Source organism: Amblyomma americanum, chromosome 10 (genome assembly GCF_052857255.1).
Source record: "Amblyomma americanum isolate KBUSLIRL-KWMA chromosome 10, ASM5285725v1, whole genome shotgun sequence".
In the NCBI taxonomy this organism is placed as follows: domain Eukaryota; kingdom Metazoa; phylum Arthropoda; class Arachnida; order Ixodida; family Ixodidae; genus Amblyomma; species Amblyomma americanum.
Window position 1 is genome coordinate 102,324,049 of NC_135506.1, and position 22,010 is coordinate 102,346,058.

Genomic DNA, 22,010 nt, shown 5'->3' on the forward strand with positions numbered 1-22,010 from the left:
GCGGCCGAAAACTGGCGGACCGCTCGCGAAGCGGACGTGGCGGAAGGCGCTCCGAAACGATCGTACAATGGCCCTTAAGGAGCTCGTTTCGCAGGAAAGTCGGCGTTGTGGACCGTTGGCGTTGTTACACGAAACACGACAGTCTCAAAATAAATTTTTTTAGGGCACTTAAGTCTGCTTACGCGGAGATAATGCGAAGGCATGGAACTTTGTACAACGAGAGTTTTTCCACGGCGGCAGTAGGTGTTCTGTGTTTATTTCTTGTTATTTTTTGCGATTTCTCATTTCAATTTCTGTTTATTTTTATTTATTTCTTGTCAATTTCCTTTTATTTATTGTTCTTATTTTTCATTCATTTTTTAATGTTTCTTGACCTTTTATTGTTTTATTTTCCTGATGTCATGAGTTTGAGTGTGTCACGTTTCTGCAAACATCCCCGCTGGCGAATCATGAGCATATAAAGGCTTTCGCCTTAAAAAATCGCGTAGACTCTGGGAATCGAATCAAGGTCTCTCAGATTGCGAGGTGAGTACGCGCTACGAAGGCTCGTCGGTTCGAACTGATTAGAAGGCGGATTTTGTGAATGCGTTGTGATCTCTGACTTCGTGAAGTGTCCTTTTGTACTGATGCGTACATGAGTAATTATGAGTGTGCAAACTTTGAAACGGCACCCCATAAAAATCGCGGTCTGATAATGCATTTCAATTAACTGCCGTCAGCTGCTTTAACGTAGAGCCATCTCTGTTATAGAGATGAAGTAAATGCGAATAGCTTGCACTGAGGCACGATAGGTGGTATGATCGCCATGTTCGAATTGAGTTTGTGGAGTTCGGAGTTCCAAAGCGATTCAGGCTATGAGGGACGCCGTACTGGAGGGCTTCGGTAAATTCGCCGATCTGGGGTTCTTTAGCATGAACTGACATCGCATCAGGGTTATGGATTTCAATTTAGGGAACCAGCAGACGAAATATTTGAAAACGTCAACTGGTCCGAACTCTGTGCCCGGTGGTAACATGACGGTTCCGCCCCTGCGCGCGGCAGAGTGGGTGCAACACATCGCGACCTTTTTTGGCTTTGCAGACGGGCAGGCAGCGGTTGTCCGACCTGTGTGCGTCATGTTTTGTGCGGGTGGCAACCATTGCGATGTCGTGGTGCTCGCACCGCCCGAGGGCCTCTGATGTAGTACGCGTCCGTGTGCTCTTGTGTTCAACGAACGCGACGCCAGCGGGGACGCAGGCCTCCATTACAGCCTTTGTATTTCACTGCAAACTTCCTCCCTTCCCTGACGGCATGGTTGAGGTGTCCACTGATATGTGAGGAAGTTACTGCGCCTTTTCTTTCCTCTGAAATCGCAACGGAGACGCACAAGGGCCAATTCAGGGAGCAGCGTCACTGCAGCCCATTCGTGACCTCTTTGGGCGGCGGATGGGCTTTCTTCAGAAGCCTGCTAGAGACACCGAGCCATATGTTTCATGGGCAAGGCGTTGCGCCGAACGGGCGATGGCGTTAAGTGGACTCCTTGGCAGCGCTGCAACGCACTGTCGGGTTCCGCACTTAAAGCCGACGCTTAAGCGTCCTGCAATGTTTTGTGCCGCCTTGTTAAATTTGTTTCTCACTGTTTCGCGAGCCTGTAATCTTCAATGCAGTTGTACGTTATGCCTATGTAAGCCCGGAATGTCGCGGGTGTTTGCGCGTTCTACTTTGCTAGCGTAGACGCTCCTTAACATCCGATAGTTACCGAGGTTTCCTGTTTAGTGTCTTTTCTTGTTTGTGTGTGTGCTGCGCAATATTTCTTAAAACTTTCTTTGGGCCTTGGCAGGTCAGCCACTGCTTTTTTTCGTATGCTTCATTAATTACATACGCTACCTCGTTAAAACAGACGTGGTCGGTCATCTAGCTGTCGCTAGCGTTCTTTCATTCGAAGAGGGCTCTCCTGCCGAGTTATTCGCTACTCCGTTACGCGATCACGTGATCACCGATTGCATCCACCCCGAGCTTTGCTGTTGTGCAGATTTGTCGTGAGGCAATGCTGCATGCGTGAACCGCCTCTTGGACGCTATACTTAGCTGCGAGCTACGTGCAGCGTTCGTGGATCCCCGGCATGTTTCATACGAGGCGAAAAGGAATATCTGCACAGGAACGCCCTCGTGTACTTGAGCTATCGGTACGCTGTTGAGAGCCACATCTCTTGGTGGAAATTAGGAGCAGCCATCGAACCAGACACGTATAAGCGCAGTCTACTCCATCCCGTCGTAATTAATTTGCAGGAGGAATATCCGCCGAAACGATCAGCCTCGCAGTGCATTTCAGTGATTGCATGGATGCCTATATATTTTGGCTGGTCAAACAAAAATGTTTAGTATAGAGCGACGGGTGACTGTCAGATCCTTGATGCGAAGAGTTCTGGTAGCACCAAGCGGTTGTGGATCTTAGTGTTTGACGCAGCAGTTGAGGTGTGCTCGTTCGGGAAGGAAATAAACGCTCTCGTCAACGCCTTAGTCGCGTTGTACCTCTACCCGAACTACCCGGAACGCAATGTCGCAGGTAGTGCCTAATTAATATTTGCGATTGAAAATCACCTAAGCCGTACACGGAAACCCATATTTCGGTCGGGCCTTGTACCCAACCAGGTGGACACCGAGATAGCGCTCTTGAGCCGTGAATGCCACCATTTGAAGCACGATGCCACGTGAGTCAGCTTTGTTGCTGTTGTCCCTCTGCTGCTCTGTCCTGTCGCGCTGCATCGAACAGAAGATCATGCCTTTTGAGATCCAAACTTGTTTGTTTTGGTTTGATTTATGGGGTTTAATGTTCCAAAGCGACTCAGGCTATGAGGGCGCCGGAGTGGAGGGCTCCGGAAATTTCGACCACCCGGAGTTTTTTAACGTCCAATGACATCGCAAAGTACACAGGACTCTAGAATTTCCCCTCTATGAAAATTCGACCACCACGGCCGGGATCGAACCCACGTCATTCGCGTCATTAGCCGAGCACCATAAACACAGAGCCACCTCGGCGGCTGAGGTGCAAGTTGTGTTATCCCCCGAAAGAGATGAAAGCGCGCGCGTGTGCTGAATGTCAGCGCTCATGTAAGGGTGCTATGCAGTCGCCTCCCCATATATGATCCCTTTGTCCTCCTTGTATTTTAAAAGTGACGATTGTGTCTTTGTTCGTCGCCGCATTGCTTCTGCTGCCCATTTTCACGCTCTGGGAGTCGACGAGGCGAGGACATATACCTAAGCGGTCTCGCCCTTGAGCTGTCTTGTATACAACACCACTGTACCGGTGGGCATCGCTGTAACTCAGCCGGGCTTTTTTTTGCAGAGCCAGATGGACAAAAACAGTGGCGATAAAGCACCTCCGCCCGTCGGTCGCGCTCGCGGCCGTTCGCGCGGCAGGGCACGGACCGTGGTCGTATTGGCCGGAGCACAGGCGGCACCTACGGTGCCTCAATTTCCTGCTGCCATGGCGCCGCTAGCGGCGCCAAGGGAGCCCGGTGTTTTGAGGCCTGCGATGGTGTCCTTGCCGTCGATGCCCGCCCTCGACAGTGTGGCGGGCCTGTCGTCCTCCATCGACAGGATGGCCATCGGACAAGGGGCGCACCACCAGCAGATGGCGGCGATGGCCCCTTCAGCTGTGGTACCGCAGGTGAGTTATCTCGTTTACGGCGACAGCTGTTAAAGGGCTCTTGCCTATGTTTTAGGCCTTGGTCTATGGGGTTTAATGTCCCAAAGTGACTGAGGCTAAGAGCGTAGTGAAGGGCTCCGAAAAGTTTGACCACCTCGGGTTCATTAACGTGCACTGACATCGCACAGTACGCGGGCCTGTAGAATTTCTCCTCCATGGAATTTCTACCGCCGCGGCCGGGATCAAACTCACGTCTTTCGTGTCAGCAGCGCGCCATAATCAATAAGCCACCGCGGGGCACCCCTGGCTTTTGCGTCGTAGTAGCAGTAATGCGCAACGGAAAGTTGGTTGCCATGGAAACCGTCCGAAGAATGTCCGGCGAGCGTGGAATGTGTAGGGTATGGAGAGAGCGAAGGGATATGCAATCGGAGGCGTTTCATTCTATAACGACACCTGTTAAATTCCCGTTACCTGGGTTTCGCGTCGTATACTGCTAGTTAAGTACTTCGAAGTGACGCTGCTCTGTAACTATACGCGTATGCATGTCGCTCTCGAATTCTTTATCTCTCTCTCTCTCTCTCTCTCTCTCTCTATATATATATATATATATATATATATATATATATATATATATATATATAATTAAAAGAAGATAACCCCGCAGCAGCCCCTGAATCTGGCATTTCACAGTGGTGACACGGAAGAACCTTGCCGAAGTTCGTCCATATACATGAAACAGCTTAGCGCATTAATCTAACGGCGGGAAGCTGCTTCAACTAGAAACGAAGCTTCTCTACGCTAAGATGGAGACGGAGGACCTGCACTACCGCACCTCTTACTTATTTCACTCTCTCCTTTATCTCTTTCTTTACGGCACAGTTCGGGTGTCCACCGAGATATGTGAGCAGTTACTGCGTCATTTTCTTTCCTGAAAACCAATTTAATTTTCACACGTTCAGATCGTTCAGATCGAGTGGCAAGAAGAATAAAACACCGTTTTATATTAACGCAACAGTGGTAAGGAGCTCGTTTCACAGAAAAGCCGGTGTCGTCGGCATCTTTGTCCGTGAGCGAAAAATGGCGCATCTCGGTGGACACCTGAACCCCGCTGTAATCGAAGGGATTTTAACGTGGCAGCGTTTAGGATTGATTGATGGATTGGCGGATTGAGTGAATAATTAATTGATAAGTTGATTGACCGGTTGATCGATCGATTGATTGATTGACGATCGATTTTTCTTTCTTACGGCACGATCTGGGTGTCCAGCGAGAAATGTGAGACAGGCGTCATTTCCTTTCCTTGAGAGCAATTGTTCATTTCATTTTTCCTCCCTTACAGCCCGGTTTGGGCATCCACCGAGATATGTGAGACAGATGACCTGTAGGGTTTGAAAGAAATAAGATCGTGGTGAGAGAGAAATCTACTTGTGGATAAAAATGGGAGCGGTTGTGGACCTAGGAGAGAGCATAGCAGGTAACAGGTGACCTTCTTCTGGTCGAGGGAGCCATTAATCTGGTCACGCACAAGGTTCCAGTGGGATGTATCGAGTCTGGCGCAGCGGGTGGCGATGGTTGTACTGAAGTAGGCGAGTTTATCAGGAAGCTTTCGATTTCTTGGTTGCTTCTAGAATGCGCCTTAGTAGGCACCTACGGCGTTTCAAGGGGCGGTTGGGGTGTAGATCTTGAACAGGGTGGTAATCGTCTGCTGCTCTGTGCCTTGTTTTCGAGCGTAGCTAATGGTGGAGAGCCATGCGTCGCAATTGTTCGGGTGCTGGACTGGGCGAAAAAAGCAGTCAGCAAAAAGTATGCCAATGAGTTAATTTGATAGTTCTTTTACGACTCCGCTTGTGGGTGTCGAGAGAGAGAGGCATATAGTGATCACTGACAAGGCGGGTGTTAGTGTGGGTCTCCGGGTGGCTTCGCCTGTTGGTGTCGTCGATGTGATGAGGATTGTGTAATGCAATTTGGTGGTGTAAAAAGTGTAGCTTTCCCGGGCGGAAGGCAGTGACGTTGGAAGCACTGAAATCCCCTGCAGGGATTCTCATTTGGAAACCAGCTCTGCATTGAACGTGAACAGGGGATGGAAGAGTCGGTGTTTCTTGTGTATGTGTATCGGGTGAGGGGATTTAAAAAGTTAAGAAATCATAGCGGTTTATATTTTGGAGAAGGGTTGTAGTAAGCGCATCCCACTAGACATGGGCCGAGAATTGCAGGCATATACAACTGCTCACAGCGCTGGTTTTGGTGTATGTAGGTGGAGACAAGAGGGGATTCAGGAGGGAGGCTTGCACAGCCCAGTAGCCGTGGAGGGTGAGGGTGAGTGGGTGAAGGAGGGTGAGGAGCCATTTGGTGAAGGGGAACATGGCTAGATTTTTAGCTGTGGTAGTTTTATTGTAGAATGTGGAACGCAGGAACCCGCTACTTTAAATCGCGGAGTCAATCTATTTATTTATTTTTTTAATATATATACCTCAAGGGCCCTTGGTGAGGGCTTTACATGAGTGGAGGGCCCAGGAGGCAGTGACCGAAGGTTGTGGGGGCACAGAGGCTAGGTATATAGTCCTGGTTAGAAGAGTGGGGCGCTTAAGAGATTAGGAGATCACTTCCCATGGCGGTGGGGCAGTCCGCAAGGGTGGTGACTATGTGTTTAAGATCGGCAACAGCCTTATTGATGTCGTCAATGCGGGAGACGAGAAGACTGACGACATTGAGAATGTTCGCGACCATGGATTTCAGGCTGGTTATGCCTTGCGTTGGGCAGGAGATTTGTTGTTCGCATGATGCCAAGCAATCTTTAAAGGCAGCACATTACTGTTCGATGCAAGTACTTGATGAAGGGTGGTTTGATGAAGTTAGCTTGGGTGGTACAAGGCAAGGGAAAGGGCTAGGATGGTAAATGACTTGGTCTGCGACGGTACGGGCTTAGCAGGTGTTGACTTGGGGAGCCCGCACTAGACCAAGGTGATGCGGGATGGCATGGTGAGACCTCAGCTGCTGTCCGTTTGTTCCGCGGCGAAGGTGTCGGCTGTGATCGGGAATGGGGTTGCGTTGACGTGATTTGCACTGGAAATCTTTCGAGTCTAGCCCAAGTTGCTGTATGAGGGAGGACGAGTGTCGGTGCCCCTTCCGATCTGTGTCCAGAGGCGGATGAGGCAGGCGATCACCTGAGTTGAGGTCCGAACGGAGATCTATGGAGTGGGGCATGGTGAATTTGTGGGTTTTTTTGCGTCCGAACGGCTGTCAGTTGCGAAGATACGGTCCAGCATTCAGTGAAGATTAATACGGTGACCATAGGCCACCTGTATACTAACTCAGTCCGTTTGCTGTGGGACAGAGCAGCTTGCATTGAAAGGGGGTGGTCCCCTCCGCAGTGGTAGCACCACGGGGTGCAGGCATGAGGCTCTTGTTCATGGAGGGTGGCTGCATAAGTGCAGCAGCACCAGAAAGTTGTTCTGAGCTTTTTAATATGCGATGCCCACACTGTAGGCATCTTTCTCGTTTTAGAGCCTTAGTTCGATATGGTTAGCAGCCATATTGCTCGCACCTATTTGTAACAGTTCAAAAGAGCAGTAGCTTTTACATCAGCGCGTATCTGATGTAACAGTTGTACGGGTTGTTGCAGTATTCAAGATAACGTCGTTGATGCATGCCTCAAGAGGAGTATGATTTAAGACGTAAGCCTATCTTCACTCATGAGTGTCGTGGACAGAAGTTGTGGACGAAAATTTTTAGCACGAACTTCAATAAGTGTTGTGGTAAATAAATGTATAAAAGCAAAGCAACAGTTCACAAGCAGTTAACATATAGGCAATGAAATTTAAGTTAACAACAACACAAGAAACATTAAAATAAAAGCAGAGAAATAAAAACAATAATTAGAAGTTACAAAAATGAAATAGTAAATGTTAACAAAAAAGACGAGGAATAATAAAAATACTGAAAAATAGAGGGAAAGTTGGTTTTCGAGGAAAGGAAATGACGAAGTAACTGTCTCACATATCTCGGACACAAACCCCATTGTAAGGGAAGTGATAAAGGAGGGAGTGAAATAAGAAAGGAAGCAAGAGGTGCCATGTGGAGATCTCCGGAATAATTTCTGCCACCAGGGTATATTTTAACATGCACCGACATGACACAGCACAGAGGTGCCATTTGCGTTTCGCCTTCACCAAAACGCGACCGCCCAAGAGGGATCACACCAGGGTACATCGGCTCGATAATCGAGTGCCTTAACCGCTCAGCCACGCGGCGGGTGAAAAATGGAGGGAAGAAACAGAGGACAGGGGAACGGTTTCGTAATTCCGCACTTAAGGAGACAAGTGCATTCATGTAATTTTAAGTGTATGCGTAGTGTGAGCAGCGGCTTTGTGTGCAAAGCTCTCTCCCTCCCTCTCCGTGTTTTCGTGCAGCAGTTCCAGTTCGCACCGGCCGTCACACCTGACGAAAGTGGCGACGGCGGCCGCCCAGTGGGCCGGCGTCACCGCGACGAGTTCGCCGTCGTCGAGGCGCGGCCTGCGCACATCGACAACAAGAGGGGCACTTCGGGCAGCCCCATCAATGTTGTGGCCAACTACTTCCGGCTCATCTCCATGCCCCAGTTCTGCATCCACCAGTACCACGTGGAGTTCACACCGACGGTGGAGTCTAGTCGCATGCGGCGCGCCCTGCTCGTGGACCACATGCACATGTTCAACAAGTGCCTCGTGTTCGACGGCATGTCTGACTTGAAGTCGCCCACGCGGCTGCAGCAGGACATCACCGAGGTGTTCCAGCAGCGACGCACCGACGGCATGATCATCTGCGTCCGCTTCAAGTGGGTCCAGGAACTGGCTCCGACACACCCGGAGCTGCTGCGCCTGTTCAACACGCAGATGCGCCGCAACCTGGAGCGTCTGGACTTCGTGCAGATCAACCGGCACTTCTTCGAAAGGCGCGCCGTGTCGAGCATTCCTAAGCACGGGCTCGAGCTGTGGCAGGGGCTCGTCACGGCCATTGGTCAGCACGAGTCGCGCGTCATGTTGGTGACGGACACGCTGCACAAGGTGCTGCGTCGCGACAGCATCTATGACCTCATGTCTCAGATCGAGCACGTCCCGAACTACAAGCACCAGTGCGTGAAACGGGTCGCGGGCTGCATTGTCATGACGCCGTACAATAACAAGACCTACCGGGTGGACGACATCGACTGGGACCAGAACCCGGCCTGCACCTTTGATACCAAGGATGGGCCCAAGACGTACGCCGACTACTACCGGGTACGTCGCATGTTATAGGTTCTGCTCAAAGTGGTGAATTAACTGGTGGCGTCGTCACCGTCACATCAGATAGTTCTTCCAATATACTATGCCAGGAGGGTCCATTCCGAAGAGGTCCCCGAATTTTTCCAAGTTTGTCTCTCTATCTGGCTCAGCCGCCTTTGACTGAATCGCATTTTTTTTTCCTTGATGTCGTCTTTCTGTGCCAAACCACAGCTATCTGTCATTCAGATCATTTCGTTGCCTCACAAACAGTTATCCATGTGTTGCAAAGCTCGGCGTATGTGAGAGATCGTGTGCTCAGCAGTATAGCTGCAGGTACGACCGACCCCGTCTGTCTTTGGGCGATGCCATGTGCAGGACCAGTACGAGAAGCACATCCGCCACATGCGCCAGCCGCTGCTGGTGGTCCGTCCCAAGGACAAGGATTTGCGCGCCGGCCGCAAGCAGAACATCTACCTGGTGCCGGAGCTGTGTGTCCTGATGGGACTCACTGACGAGGTGGGCAGTCAGTTCGAATGAAGTGCTGTTTCTCCTTTTCTACGGCGGCCGCGGTTAATGGGCATAACTGCTGTGTTCGCGACTTGGCCGTAGACGTCCGCGCATCCAGAGGGTTTAAGGAGGAGGAGGCGCGGAGGAATGGGGTCATTGATGCGCCACTCGTTGAGCGTGAGTACTAGAAAGTGCAACGCAGTGTGGTGGGAGGTGGTGGTGGTGAAAGCATTTATTTAAAAATTGCAGAGAGGTTGTAGCCAGGAGGTTTAAAGAGGAGGCCTGAAGGGATCAGGCCACTGACGCGCCGCTAAACGCGCGTGAATACTTGAAAATACAATGCAGTGCGTTGGGAGAGGATGAGGTGCAGCGGCAAGACACAAAAGGGCTCTGCAGTGACGGCGCGGTGCGGAAAAGGGAAATTGTGTTTAGTTGAACAGCGCAATAGTTGCAGCTGTGTTCTCGTGTAAGGCGCCGCAAACCTAAATGTTTGTCAATTTGTCATTTTACAAACCTCATGGCACTTCTAATCTGCCAGCCATAGTGCCAGGAACTCTAGACCAACAATTCCTATACGGCTCTTCGCCTTGCGTCTCTTTTGTCAGCGACAGCTGATATAGTTGTAGTTTTTTCATAAATCCCGGAATTGTACCTTGTCATCTACTTCAGCGTCAGACTTAAGAGCATAATTTAATTCAATTCGCTTGCCACGGTTGGCAGGTTGCAGAGTGGAAAGAGTGAAATCCAGCTTTCCGTATAATCGGAGAGGGGGAGGGAAAATACGAGAGGGATGGTAGAGAAGGTGGCAAGTGATAGGTCGCTAGATCAAATCTCACTCATTCTTATGACCACAGCTGCAGTCGGATACACCTCAAGAACGAAGCGGCTTTTCCCCGTCAAAGGACCTCCTTCCAGCCAACGGCGTCGGCCGATTCTCATGACAGTGCAGTGAGCGGCGCAACAGTGCAGTGTATATAATATAGAATATATAATATAGAATATAGAATAAGTGCCACCTGTTGCTTACAGGATAAGAGGCAGGACAGCGCTCGGGACAACGGGAACATGGCTGTCGCAGTGCATTACTATCTGCCACTGCGTCATTCGCGACGTCGTCTATCGAATTTCGCTGGTTTACTCTGCTGAAGTACCAGACGTCCTGTTTGGAGTAGAGTACATCTGCTGTGAATGCTATGCTACTCCACTCTCCGCGGTGGCCTTGTGGTTAGAGCGATCGGCTACTGAGCCCTAAGACCTGGGCTCATGTCTGCGCGCTTCGATGGAAGCGAAGCACGAAAGGAGCCCAGGTACTGTGCGATGTGAGCGGGCGTTAAAGAATCTCAGGTGGTCGACATTAATGCGGAGCTTAAACTCCCTCAGTTTGCAATTTACATTTTACATCGTGTCATGGACGCTTGAGGCCATATTCGAAAGGTGTCCACGGAACATGCAGGTCCGCTTCAGTCCGCCCCGCCGATTGGTTCGAAACCGAAAGGCGAGCGTGACGACTGCATGGCGACACCTCAAGTATTTTTCTATGCTACGTCCTATTAACGTCATATTGCACTTAGTACTGCATCAATAATAGTCACTCCATCAAGGACGGAACACGCGGACGCTATTAGAACCCCAGGTGATCTAAATTATTCCGGGCCCTGTATTATGGCGTCGCTCATGGCTTGTGTTGCTGTGGGTCATTGAACCCCATATACCGTACTGTACCGTTTTAGTCGGAAAACACTACTAAAATGGGTTATCCTGGAGAAAGATCTTGCGCTGTTTATGGCTTTGTGCCATCACAGCCGACGGTTCCGCCATCGTTTACAATCCTAGCGCGCACCGCTTGGCCAATTCCCTCACCCGTAGCGCGTCGCCAGCGCACTCCGCCTGTCCGCTCACAGCGCGCGACAGCCATTATGGTCGGAGTCACATGAGCAATCGCTCATGCCGTGCCGTGTCTTTTCATGCGGTTGCATTTGAGTGGCTAGAGTTTATGCAGTTCTCCTTTCCTACGTTTATAGAATTTAGGCGAAAATTAACTGCCATTTTTATTTGCGCATGATCACATAAATTTGTTATTCTTTCATATGCCTCGAGGCTATACTAGCGCAGCTTCCAGGGCGTTTCAGTCGGCACTAAATTTCCCCACTAGACACCCACTTATTTCTCCGCCAGGCCCCGGCCGTTTTGCTTGAACAGGAGAAGCCCGTCTTAAGCTTCCTCGATGGCGTTTCCACAGTGACAGAGGCAACAGTGTCGCTATCGGACCACGCTATAGCGCCCCCTAAAATGCACTATCTGTCTGTAAGCTTGAAAAGGTGACAGTTTCTAGAGTTCCTTTCCACTGTAAACGATTACGAGCACTTCTCAGGCGTTATCTTCGAAGGTGGGAAGCATTCGGAGCTTCGCTTCGGAACTTCGCTCCGAATGCTTCCCATCGTTGAAGAGCAATCGGAAGCATTCGGAGCAATTGCTTCGCTCCGATTGCTTACCACCGTCTCGCTCTAAAGTGCTCGTTCTCCGAGCATGTCAGCAGCTTCAAGCGTGCTACGCAGTATACGTACCGACGTATTACCCGTGGAGCTTGCTTCCTTACAATGCGCGGCGTACTCGTGGGTGCGCTATGAGATACTCCTTCAGCCCTTTACGTGATCGGTACGCGTTAACCGAAACGTTCGCGATAAGCCACTATGCTCTAAGCGGGCATCAGGATATGAGGCTGAAAGGGAACGGAGGCAGGGTACTTCATGCTGCAACTTTTTAAGCGCACCTATTGCTATGCGAGTACGCCTTGAGCGGGCTTGGCGAGATTTTACTGCATTACAAAACTGGTACTGCAAAATGCTTAAGACTTATACTAAAAACCTGAATTTTATATTGAAAGGTTGGAAAGCAGAAATGGCGGTTTGTGGTTCTTCTTCTTATAATGTTTTTGTTTGAATTTATTTGAAGGTGCTGCAAACGTTTATGGACCAACGTCATCATCTTTTACCGTTCTTTGTAGGACCATAAAACAAGCGCAGTTTAAGGCATGCCAATATGAATTTGCGCATTGGCTGGGCACTTTAAAGAATGCGTACCCTGCGCTGTGTAGTGGTCGCCAATAGCACATGTTCTCCTACAAAGTCCCGTAAGGTGGTTTAGCATGTAATGTGTATACGGGCCTTCTGGTACCCGACTGGAAATCGTTGGCCGTGTCTGAACAGTTGAAGCTACTCATATAAGTGCCACCGTCCGCCACCGCGGTGGCTGAGTGGTCATGGTGCTCGCCTGGTGTCCTGAAAGACGCGGGTTCGATCCTGGCCGCGGCGGTCGCATTTCGATGGAGGCGAATTTGTGGAGACTCGCGTGCCGTGCATTGTCAGTGCACGTTAAAGAACTCCAGGTGGTCGAAAGTATCCCCAGACCCTGCACTACGGCGTCCCTCATAGTGTGAGTTGATTTGGGACGGTTATATACCACAAACCACAGTCGCTGTCTGAAGGGCCCTCAATTCTCTCGCAGATGCGGGCCAACGTGTCCGTGATGCGGTACCTGGCTCAGCACACCCGCGTGGAGCCTTCCAAACGGGTGCGGAACCTGCTCGAGTTCATGGAGCGCATCAACAACAACGAGGCCATCCGCAATGATATGGACAGCTGGGGTGTCCGGCTCGACGACTCGCTCGTCACAATCGACGCCCGCGTGCTGCCGCCCAAGAAGGTGATGCAGGGCAGCAACGCGTACCGCTACAGCGAAGCCACAGCCGACTTCTCGCGCGAGACGCGCGACACTGCACGTGGCCGTCGAGTCGTGGATCGTCCTCTGCCACCGGCGCGAGGAGGCCAACGTGACGGAGTTCGTGCGCACCCTGATGTCCGTGTGCCCACCCATGGGCGTCAAGATCGCACAACCGCGCCTGGTGCTGCTGAACGACGACCGGCCCTCAGGTTTCGTACAAGGCCTGAACCAGCTTGCAAGAGGGGGCAATATTCAGCTGGCTATGATCGTGCTTCCCAACAACCGGAAGGACCGCTACGACCTTATCAAGAAGGAGGCCTGCATCGACCTCGGCCTCCACACGCAGGTAGGCCGAGGCTATTGTTCCTTGCCGCCCGAAGCCGGTAGCGGGATCCAGTAAAAAGTCTGGATTTACTTTTCAAGACTTCTCCTGACTCTGTTCTTGCGATGCTTATAAGATGACCATTGTACAGTGGCCTGCGGCTTCGTCAAGCTGTGCTCATTACAGCTTTTTCTCCAGACCAACAGCATCATGTATGTTGCAATTGATGCATACAAGTATTATTATTATTATTATTGTTAGAGAGCGGCAAGTCCAGCTTCCTTGAAACACAATTGGAATCAGTTGGAATGAGTGTTCCCTTTGCCACTTGTCTGCAAAATAGGGAAAATGTATGGTGTGCTGTGATGTTGTGTGCTTCCCAGGACTCAAATAATTTAGAATTATCTCATTTCAGTTGTTGTTCAGTTGGTTTCGTTTGTATAATTGGAGGCTCCAGTTCATAACTGGCGAGAATGCTGTGCGCAAAGAGAATAATCACTTCATTTGACGTGGTGAGCACCGAGCAATTCTCTGGCCAGGAGCATCACTGTCTACTTTGTCGTACTGTAATGTATATTGCTGTCAAGATTAGCTGTTGAATCATTTCCCAGCACTGTAAACACTTACGCCAAGAGCGATGCTAGGGCTGTCTAGGTGTGAAAGTTGGTCGACGTGTATGTAAGTGTTAACGTAGCAAGGAGCTGTAGGGTCAGATGAGGCAAGTAGACTGAGGAAAGCAAAGTCACGGCTAACACAGTATTGTGCATAATCGTGACGATGACCCTCACTGTTTTCGGTACACTTTCCAGGTGATCCTCGCCCTCACCATCGGCAACCGCAAGACCATCCGCTCTGTGGCCACCAAGGTGGCGGTGCAGCTGAACTGCAAGCTGGGCGGTGAGGCCTGGTGCCTGGAGATCCCGCTGGCCAGAACCATGGTTATCAGCTACGACACCTACCCGGACTCGAGCACGCCCAATCGCTCTGCGGGCGCATTCGTGGCCAGCATGAATAAGAGCCTGACGCGCTGGTACCAGCGCATCTCCTTCTACGATACCCACGAGGGGCTGGGCAAATCGCTCACCTCGCTGCTGCGCGACGCACTGCGCCAGTACTCGCAGTGCAATGACGGCGCCTCGCCTGACCGCATCATCTTCTTCCGCGACGGGGTGTCTGACGGACAGATCCCCCAGGTGAGCATTTCTGGTGGTACTCTGTTTACCTGCAGTTTTAACGCGATAGTGTCAGAGGCCTCGTTGCCCAAAACACCCGGCGTTGGCGTTGTGAGCGAAAAAATTCTCCGCCAACGCTGCCCCAGTGTTCGACTTCAGAGTGCCAGCTACGGGAGCTTCTTATTTGCAACGGTGTGCTCAGCAAACATGAGCAAGAGTAAATACGAATGTTCAAGGACGTTTCCTTTCCAGAAACAGCCCTTCTAAGACACAAGCAACGCCATCTACATCATGGATTTTGAACTACTATTGCAATTTAATGACAGGTTGGCTATATCCAGTATATTTTCTCGTTTTGTCAGGTAATGAATTTTATAAACGTGTGCAGCACAACAGGACTAATCGTTTGACACCAACCGGAACCCCCTCCTACGGGCGGTTCGGCCGCAATGGCCGCCTGAACACCATCGGAATTTAGGTTTGGGTTGGGAAGGTCGTTGGTGCGAATCTCGCACATATTTTCGGCTTCATCTCAATTAGCAGTTTTATCCTCTGGAATATGTCAAATCATTTGGCACCATTTTGGACATTCTGCATTAAGCTGGTGGCCCCCAGAATTTATGAAAATGGCACCAATATACTAGCATGTATATAACGAGTCGGAAGTATAGGTATCTATTCAGGCGCTATGTACCCACTGTTGCTGTAATGTAGCGAGGTCACGTGGTAACTGTTTTGGTCAATTTGACCTTCATTGCAGACGGACGCTTCCTTGACAAACTTAAGTCACGAGCATAACTGTGGCAGGTGGTGCCCACAGAGCAACCCAGGAGGCAGGTGGGCCATCTAGGTCATGTGGCCTTGCAATGGCGTCGCAACCTGCCTACCGGATAGGAAGCAAGCTTCCCAGCATCGCAGATGGCAGTTAATGATTGGTCGCTCGAAAAGAGAAACCCGGGGCACACAAGGGCGAAGGCACGTTTCTCATTGCTTAACCGCTGCACCACTGCACTAGGAGGGGTATGAGGTGTCCCATGGTTCTATGAATGTACAGAATGACCTTCTGCACATATGGGAATCAACCTTTTATGCTGTCACGTCATATCGTTAAGGCAGAGCCTATATGTTCTCAAAATTTGTACTGTGACCATTGAACTGTGTTATTTCTTGGCTTTATGAATACTCATTTTTTCTAGCTTTTTCCCAACCTTCCTGGACCATTCGAGCTCTGCAGTATTATTTAAATAAAATCAAATAATGTAGGTGCATATGGATTGTAATGCAGGTTCGTAGTGCAGGCATTTTGCGCTGTTACTGTAGTGGTGGCGAACATACGAAATTTCCGGAGGCCTTCATTACGGTGTCCCTCATAGCCAAAGTCCCTTTGTGACGTTAAACCCATATAATCCATAAACCATAAACATCCAAGTACAAGCGAATCAGGTTTACAGGTAAGCTGCTTAGCTAAATTGCAATCGCTTGCTACATAACTATTGTGCTTATTAAGATAGTCTCAATGAGAAATATGTAGCTGGCCGATGCTAATGCCATCCCTTCAAAAAATTCAGAGTTTCTGTCGACTTTCAGTAGAAATACATCGAGAGTCTATTACTGTTCTTGGCAGGGGATGCCAGTTCTCAAGAGTTTCCAACATTAACTGGTCGAGAGGCATGCCCACCTTTCTCTTTGCAGCTTTTGGAAAAAAGGAATTTTGAAGACGTGATTATGGCCTGGTATATGGCACCATGTAGCTTCGAAAACTGCATGGCTTGGATGATGCAGGCGTCGCGTCATCTTATCTCTCCCACCTGGATGGACCATTGAAGGTCGCAGAAAGAATTTGTCTAACCATCTTTCTAGATAATAACATGGTGTGCCTGTTTTGTGGCGTTCGTCACCACTGGAAATAAATACATGGGCGCGAGGATTCATTACATCTTGGCAAGCATTTTGTGGGTGCTAAATTGTCCTGGCGAGACAGACTTCGGCATTTTTGCCCTGTCATACTGCAAGGTATTGATATCTGTTTGCTATAGCGTGTTTCGTAGCTGGTAAGAAAAAACATTTTAGAGCGATCAGTTGGATTGATGCAGACGAAATATGACAGCATTCTTCTTCGCCTCACCATTCTATTGCAGTTTTCATTTTATTCTAATTATATTTCTATTCCAATTCTGAGTCCATTGTCTTCCACTACCCAGTCTACTCCACTTCTTTTCTATTCAAAATCTGAGATTGTGGCAATTCATCATACCACTACCAGAGCAGTGCGGTAGTGGTTATGCGATATCCCTTACAAAAATTGTCTATAGATAGTCTATAAACTTGTTATAGACTCTATTGCCTTCCTATAGATATTTCTTTGTCTATTCATAGTCTATAGAATGTCTACAGACAAAAGTCAGCTAAAATTGTATGGCCATAAATTTATAGAATGTGTATAGACTGCCTATAGGATTAGTATTGCCTACAGACTTCTCTCTAGCATTTGTCCATAGACACTGTATTGACTGTCTAAAGAAATTTTTGTAAGGGATACCTCTGCACAGGAAGGTGTCCATTTCAAACAGAGCCACCGGTGGGCCTCTGAAAACCATGTTGTTCTTCCCGAGCTGTGCGAGAAGGAATGGATCCAGGAAGCTTCAATTTCGCACACAGCGTTCCCTGGGAGGCTATATATTCTGAGCATGGGCCTCATCCTCATTCATCGACCCACGTCTTGCTTCTCTCCCCTGCAAGAGGACAGTTGACAGGTGGAGGGTGAAGAGAGGGAAGTCCCTTTAAGGCGGGTGCTTCGCGTAGACGTTGCTGGCGAGTTTCCGCCTTCATGGTCCATTTAATGCTATCACATCAAAAAATTGAACCGGACGCTTAAACTTCGCATTAACGGTATAATGCGATAGCGGAGTGGGTTAGGTTTTCCATTCTTAGCAGTTTGACACCTTTGAACGTATTTTTATATTTTTCTCAATTGTTTCAACTAAATAATTTCTCAATTACCCCCTAAATTGTCTTAAATAGCATCGTCAAGCATTGACATATCATTCTGAGAATTCTGACATCTTCAAACACCGCTTTTTACATTTTTTTTTCTTTAATATGTCAGTTTTTCAATTAAATTCAATTATTTCCTTACCTCGTCATTGCCCATCCCACACCAATGAATCCTCAATCACTAGAACCGCAGATTAGCATGAGAGGATTTTTTACGCAGCCCCATTATAAAACGCCGGTTCGAATTCCTGCCGTGAGCTAGACTCGAACTTAGTAAGCCTATACTGCGCGAAACGCTGAATCATGAGACAATCCGGAACATTCTGCGGAAAACGCTTGGCATGGTAAGATTTGTTTTACGCAACCCCCATTATTTCCGACACGAGGGGCCGAATACAACGACGGCTTTTCGACCGACGACATGTATATTCAATCGCCTAAAAACGTTTGGCACTGAGGGTATCAAAGCTGCATGAAGGCTGCGAGATATGGTGTAGTGGAGGGCAGGTTGATAATTTAGACCACTGGTGGCTAATTAATTTTTACAAGCTGTTCTTTAACTTCCATTTACATAGTAGACTACACGGGTATTCTTACATTTCGTGTCCGCTAGAGATGATGCGGCCTCCATGTTGGAAGTTTGATCCTGCAGGAAACTGCAGTAGTGGACCATGCTTAACTTCTTGCCGAGGCGTTGTAGTGATTACAGAAAGATTTTATTCCACAGTAAACTTAGATTTTCTTCTGAGAACGGTAACTTTTTATCGCAAGGTAGGCTGAATTTCGGAGTAATAGAATAGGATTAGGAATCAATAGACTGGAGCTCTGAGCATCTGGCATGTACGTACGCACTGATTTGATTCCCGGGAGTTCCGAATAGCATGAGGAAATGTGCGGATATTGGAAACATTGCAGATGGCACCTGCGTGAGTGGTCGATTTTTCATGAGGAGGTCATCATGGCTAGAAAGTATGTGACAGGCATGCACGTTTTGCTCTGGACCAAACTTGCGGCAGTACAGTGCGGTAATTGAAAGTTTAAGCATACTGTTTTTTGGTGGGTTCCACATGAGGTGACGTGGGCTGTGTGATGATGTGCAACATGAAAATTCGATGTTGGAAGCCCGAGCAAGTGGCGACAAGCAGATTAGACTTGCGCGCGGGCTTCCACCATGTTCCATCAATATACAACAACACGGCTGCCACTGGGGCTTGGGTGAAAGCTCCTGGTGAAGCTCCTGGTCACTATATGCTATCACGACAACGTTCGAACGAATTGAGTTATAAGAAAAACAATGTTTGCGTTAGATTGAGCATCAAAAAATCTCGCAGGGGAAATCATGAGGTCCATGTAGGGTAATATATTAGAGCCAAAAATGTCCCGAAAGTGGGTTGGGCTGGAGCAAAAGTGGCGTAAAATTTGTAAACACCGCAAGTAGGCGGAGCTAAAGCGTGCCGACAAATCTGAAAAACGAGAAGTGAAGACGGAGCAAAGCCTGGTGCCATATTTTAAAACGAAGCATGGCGCCAAGTTATTAACTCAAAATGGGCAATGATGGTACTTAATTTAAGCAAAGAGGGGCGAGGAGGCATCAATGCTTACGCATTCCTTCAATGCGGGTGCCACAGTAATCTCACAATTTTTTTTACTATGATATAAATTGGTCTCACAATTCTCCGTATTTCAGTCCTTCACTTTTAACCTTATGTCACCTCTCTGCCTTTGAGCAGCCACTCTTTGGTAACTTCAAATGCCCTCTGCTTTCAGCAGAAATACACTGGCAGGTGATGCTGGTGGCGGCAGCGGGCGCGACTGAAGCGTGTCTCTGTTGTGCGCGGCGCAGGTGAAGGTGTGGGAGATCGATCAGATCCTGGCCTCGCTGCAAGCGCTCTTCCAGGGCGTGGAGCACAAGCTGGCCTTTGTGGTGGTGACCAAACGCATCTCGACGCGCTTTTTCGTGTCGGGACGTGACCACGTGACCAACCCGCCACCGGGCACCGTGGTCGACAGCGAGGTGACGCTCCCCGAGCGCTACGACTTCCTGGTGTCGCAGAGCGTGTGCCAGGGGACCGTGGCCCCGACGCACTACAACGTCATCTATGAAACGACGGGCCTCAAGCCGGACCACATGCAGCGCCTGGCCTACAAGCTGACCGACTTGTACTTCAACTGGCCGGGCACCATCCGCGTGCCGGCCCCGTGCCAGTACGCCCACAAGCTGGCCTTCCTCGCGGGCCAGTCGCTGCACGCGGAGCAACACCCGCGCCTCTCTTCCACCCTCTTTTACCTCTAAGCTGCTGGCGTTCGGGGTTTGCCGACGTTGGCTGGTGTGAGGAAGGTGGGAGAAGGCTTGAGGCCTTCTTGTTTTTTTGGCCGACTGCGCTCGGAGCGAGCGGACGCATCTTATATGCGGTCTGCGATTTTCCGGCGATTTCACCAGTTTCCGGCTATTTACAGCCCCCAATTTTTCACAGGACGGCCCGCCACCCATCCGGCGTCACCTGTGGGACTTTTAACTACTTTCAGGCGAGTGTCTTCAACTTTACGGCCGATTTGCGGCAACGCCCGACCGCGGGAGCTAGGCCTAACGGCTCAGCACGCCTAGTGCGTGCTCTGCTCCCACCTGCGGCGGCGACGCCCGCTTCGCCTCGACGGCGCTTCCCTGCATTTAAAGATGCAGTACACAGTCACCGGCACGGATGTTACCGCCGCGGAGCTGGCCGATGGCACATGGACGGCGCTCGAAATGCAACGCCGCTACAGACGCCCGCCACCACCGGCAACGCCGCCGGCCAACACCCAAACGCCTGCAGCCACCACTGTCCTGTCAGACCAACGACCCTGCGGCCGTCCACCACCGCCGACTAAAAAACGACCACTTCCTCGCCTGCCTACAGAGGACTACAAAATCCTCTTCCGACCGCAAGGTACCGTCGACCTCACCGCAGTCGGCCCGGCCAAATTGGCGATGGCCATCTACAACGCCGCCAATATCGACGGCCGCCTTGCAATCACCGCCGACCAAGTCCGCATCCACCCCACAAACAACACTGTTACCATCAGCACACCGGAAAAAGAACGGGCGTTCCTGTATGCTAAAATACAAACGTTAACCATTGACTCCAATGCCATCCGGGTAGCCACGTACGCCCCAGCCCCCGATGACTCCGTTCGAGGAATCATATACAGAGCCTACAGTCACGAGACCGACTCTGAGATCCTCGCTGAGCTCCAAGCTCGAAACCCTGATCTCCCCGTAGTCGCCGCACGCCGCATGGGCCGCACACGACATTTCGTGGTGACTATCGCCAATGCCAAGCTACCCCGCTACGTGAGGTATCTCGGCTTCACTTTTGAGGTGTACCCCTACAAACGCCGTCCGGAGGCATGCTTCAACTGCCGGAAGCTAGGCCACAGGGCGGATGTGTGCCCCCACCCGCGACAACCGACCTGCCGACGCTGTGGCGCAGCCCATGACCCTCCTCCAGCTGGCCAACCGCCCACGTGCCAAGCCTCATGCATCGTCTGCAAAGGTGCCCACCCTACAGGCAGCAGAAGCTGCAAATACCGGTTCACGTCCTCCACTCGGCCCAAGTCTTCCCCGTCGGTCACTGACACCGATACCGGCTCCAACTTGGCAAACCCCGGACGCCAGTCCCGGTCCCGAGACCGCAAACGCGGCGACGACAACCTACTGCGGGACGGCTCCTTCCCCCCGCTTGGCAGCGACGGCAGCGACAGCCCTTCCAGCCGCACTCGCAGCCGTTCCACATCCGCCTCACCCAGCTCTCGGGCCAGCTCTCAAGCCCGGCCGGGGACCAAAGCAGCCGAACAAGTTGGATGGAAGACTCCTGCACAAGTCACCGCTTCTCCACCAGATTCACAGGTAAGGGAGCTGGCAGATATGGTCAAGGAACTACAGCTACAATTGGCCAAAGCAAACGCTAAAATTCATAGCCTAGAATCAGTTCAGGCAAACCCCAAATTGCAACCACAGCAGGTGGCTCACGCTCCCACATCCGACCCTGTAGGTGATCCACGCATGGACACTGAGCAGCCTAAGCGCACGAAGCGTAAAGCACCTCTCCCCTCCTCACAAGCAGACATAGATGCCAAATTCGAGGCAGCTGATGCGCGAATGGCCCAATTCGAGGGCGCCCTCCTTCGACTCGCCCCCACCATTGACCGTCTAGTAGAAAGCTGCGCCACAATGGCAGCCAACATCCAAACCCTTCATGCCAGGCTCGATACCCTCACGAATCCCCCGACATCAGCAACCCCCTTGCAGTCGCCAACCCCTCCTAACTACCCAGCACCCATTATTGTCGCCACATCGGAGAGTGCAACCGCGCGTTCACGTGCAGGCGGCATTCTTAAATCACCCGTCGCGCTATCACAGCGCCCCGAACCCTACGGGAAACGCGATGG

At 50.4% G+C, this 22,010-nt stretch overlaps 1 protein-coding gene across 1 annotated transcript in view; it reads left to right on the top strand.

Annotated features, from left to right (window-relative positions):
• Positions 1-19,936, top strand: part of LOC144108582 (piwi-like protein 1) — a 220,560-nt gene extending 200,624 nt beyond the window's left edge. The window contains exons 6-12 of the mRNA XM_077641780.1: positions 3,325-3,648; positions 8,037-8,882; positions 9,243-9,383; positions 12,879-13,148; positions 13,198-13,440; positions 14,226-14,609; positions 19,426-19,936. Of these exons, the coding sequence (XP_077497906.1) occupies positions 3,325-3,648; positions 8,037-8,882; positions 9,243-9,383; positions 12,879-13,148; positions 13,198-13,440; positions 14,226-14,609; positions 19,426-19,875 (2,658 nt within the window). The 3' untranslated portion in view covers positions 19,876-19,936. The remainder of the gene's footprint in view (positions 1-3,324; positions 3,649-8,036; positions 8,883-9,242; positions 9,384-12,878; positions 13,149-13,197; positions 13,441-14,225; positions 14,610-19,425) is intronic.
• Positions 19,937-22,010: the final 2,074 nt, after the last annotated feature.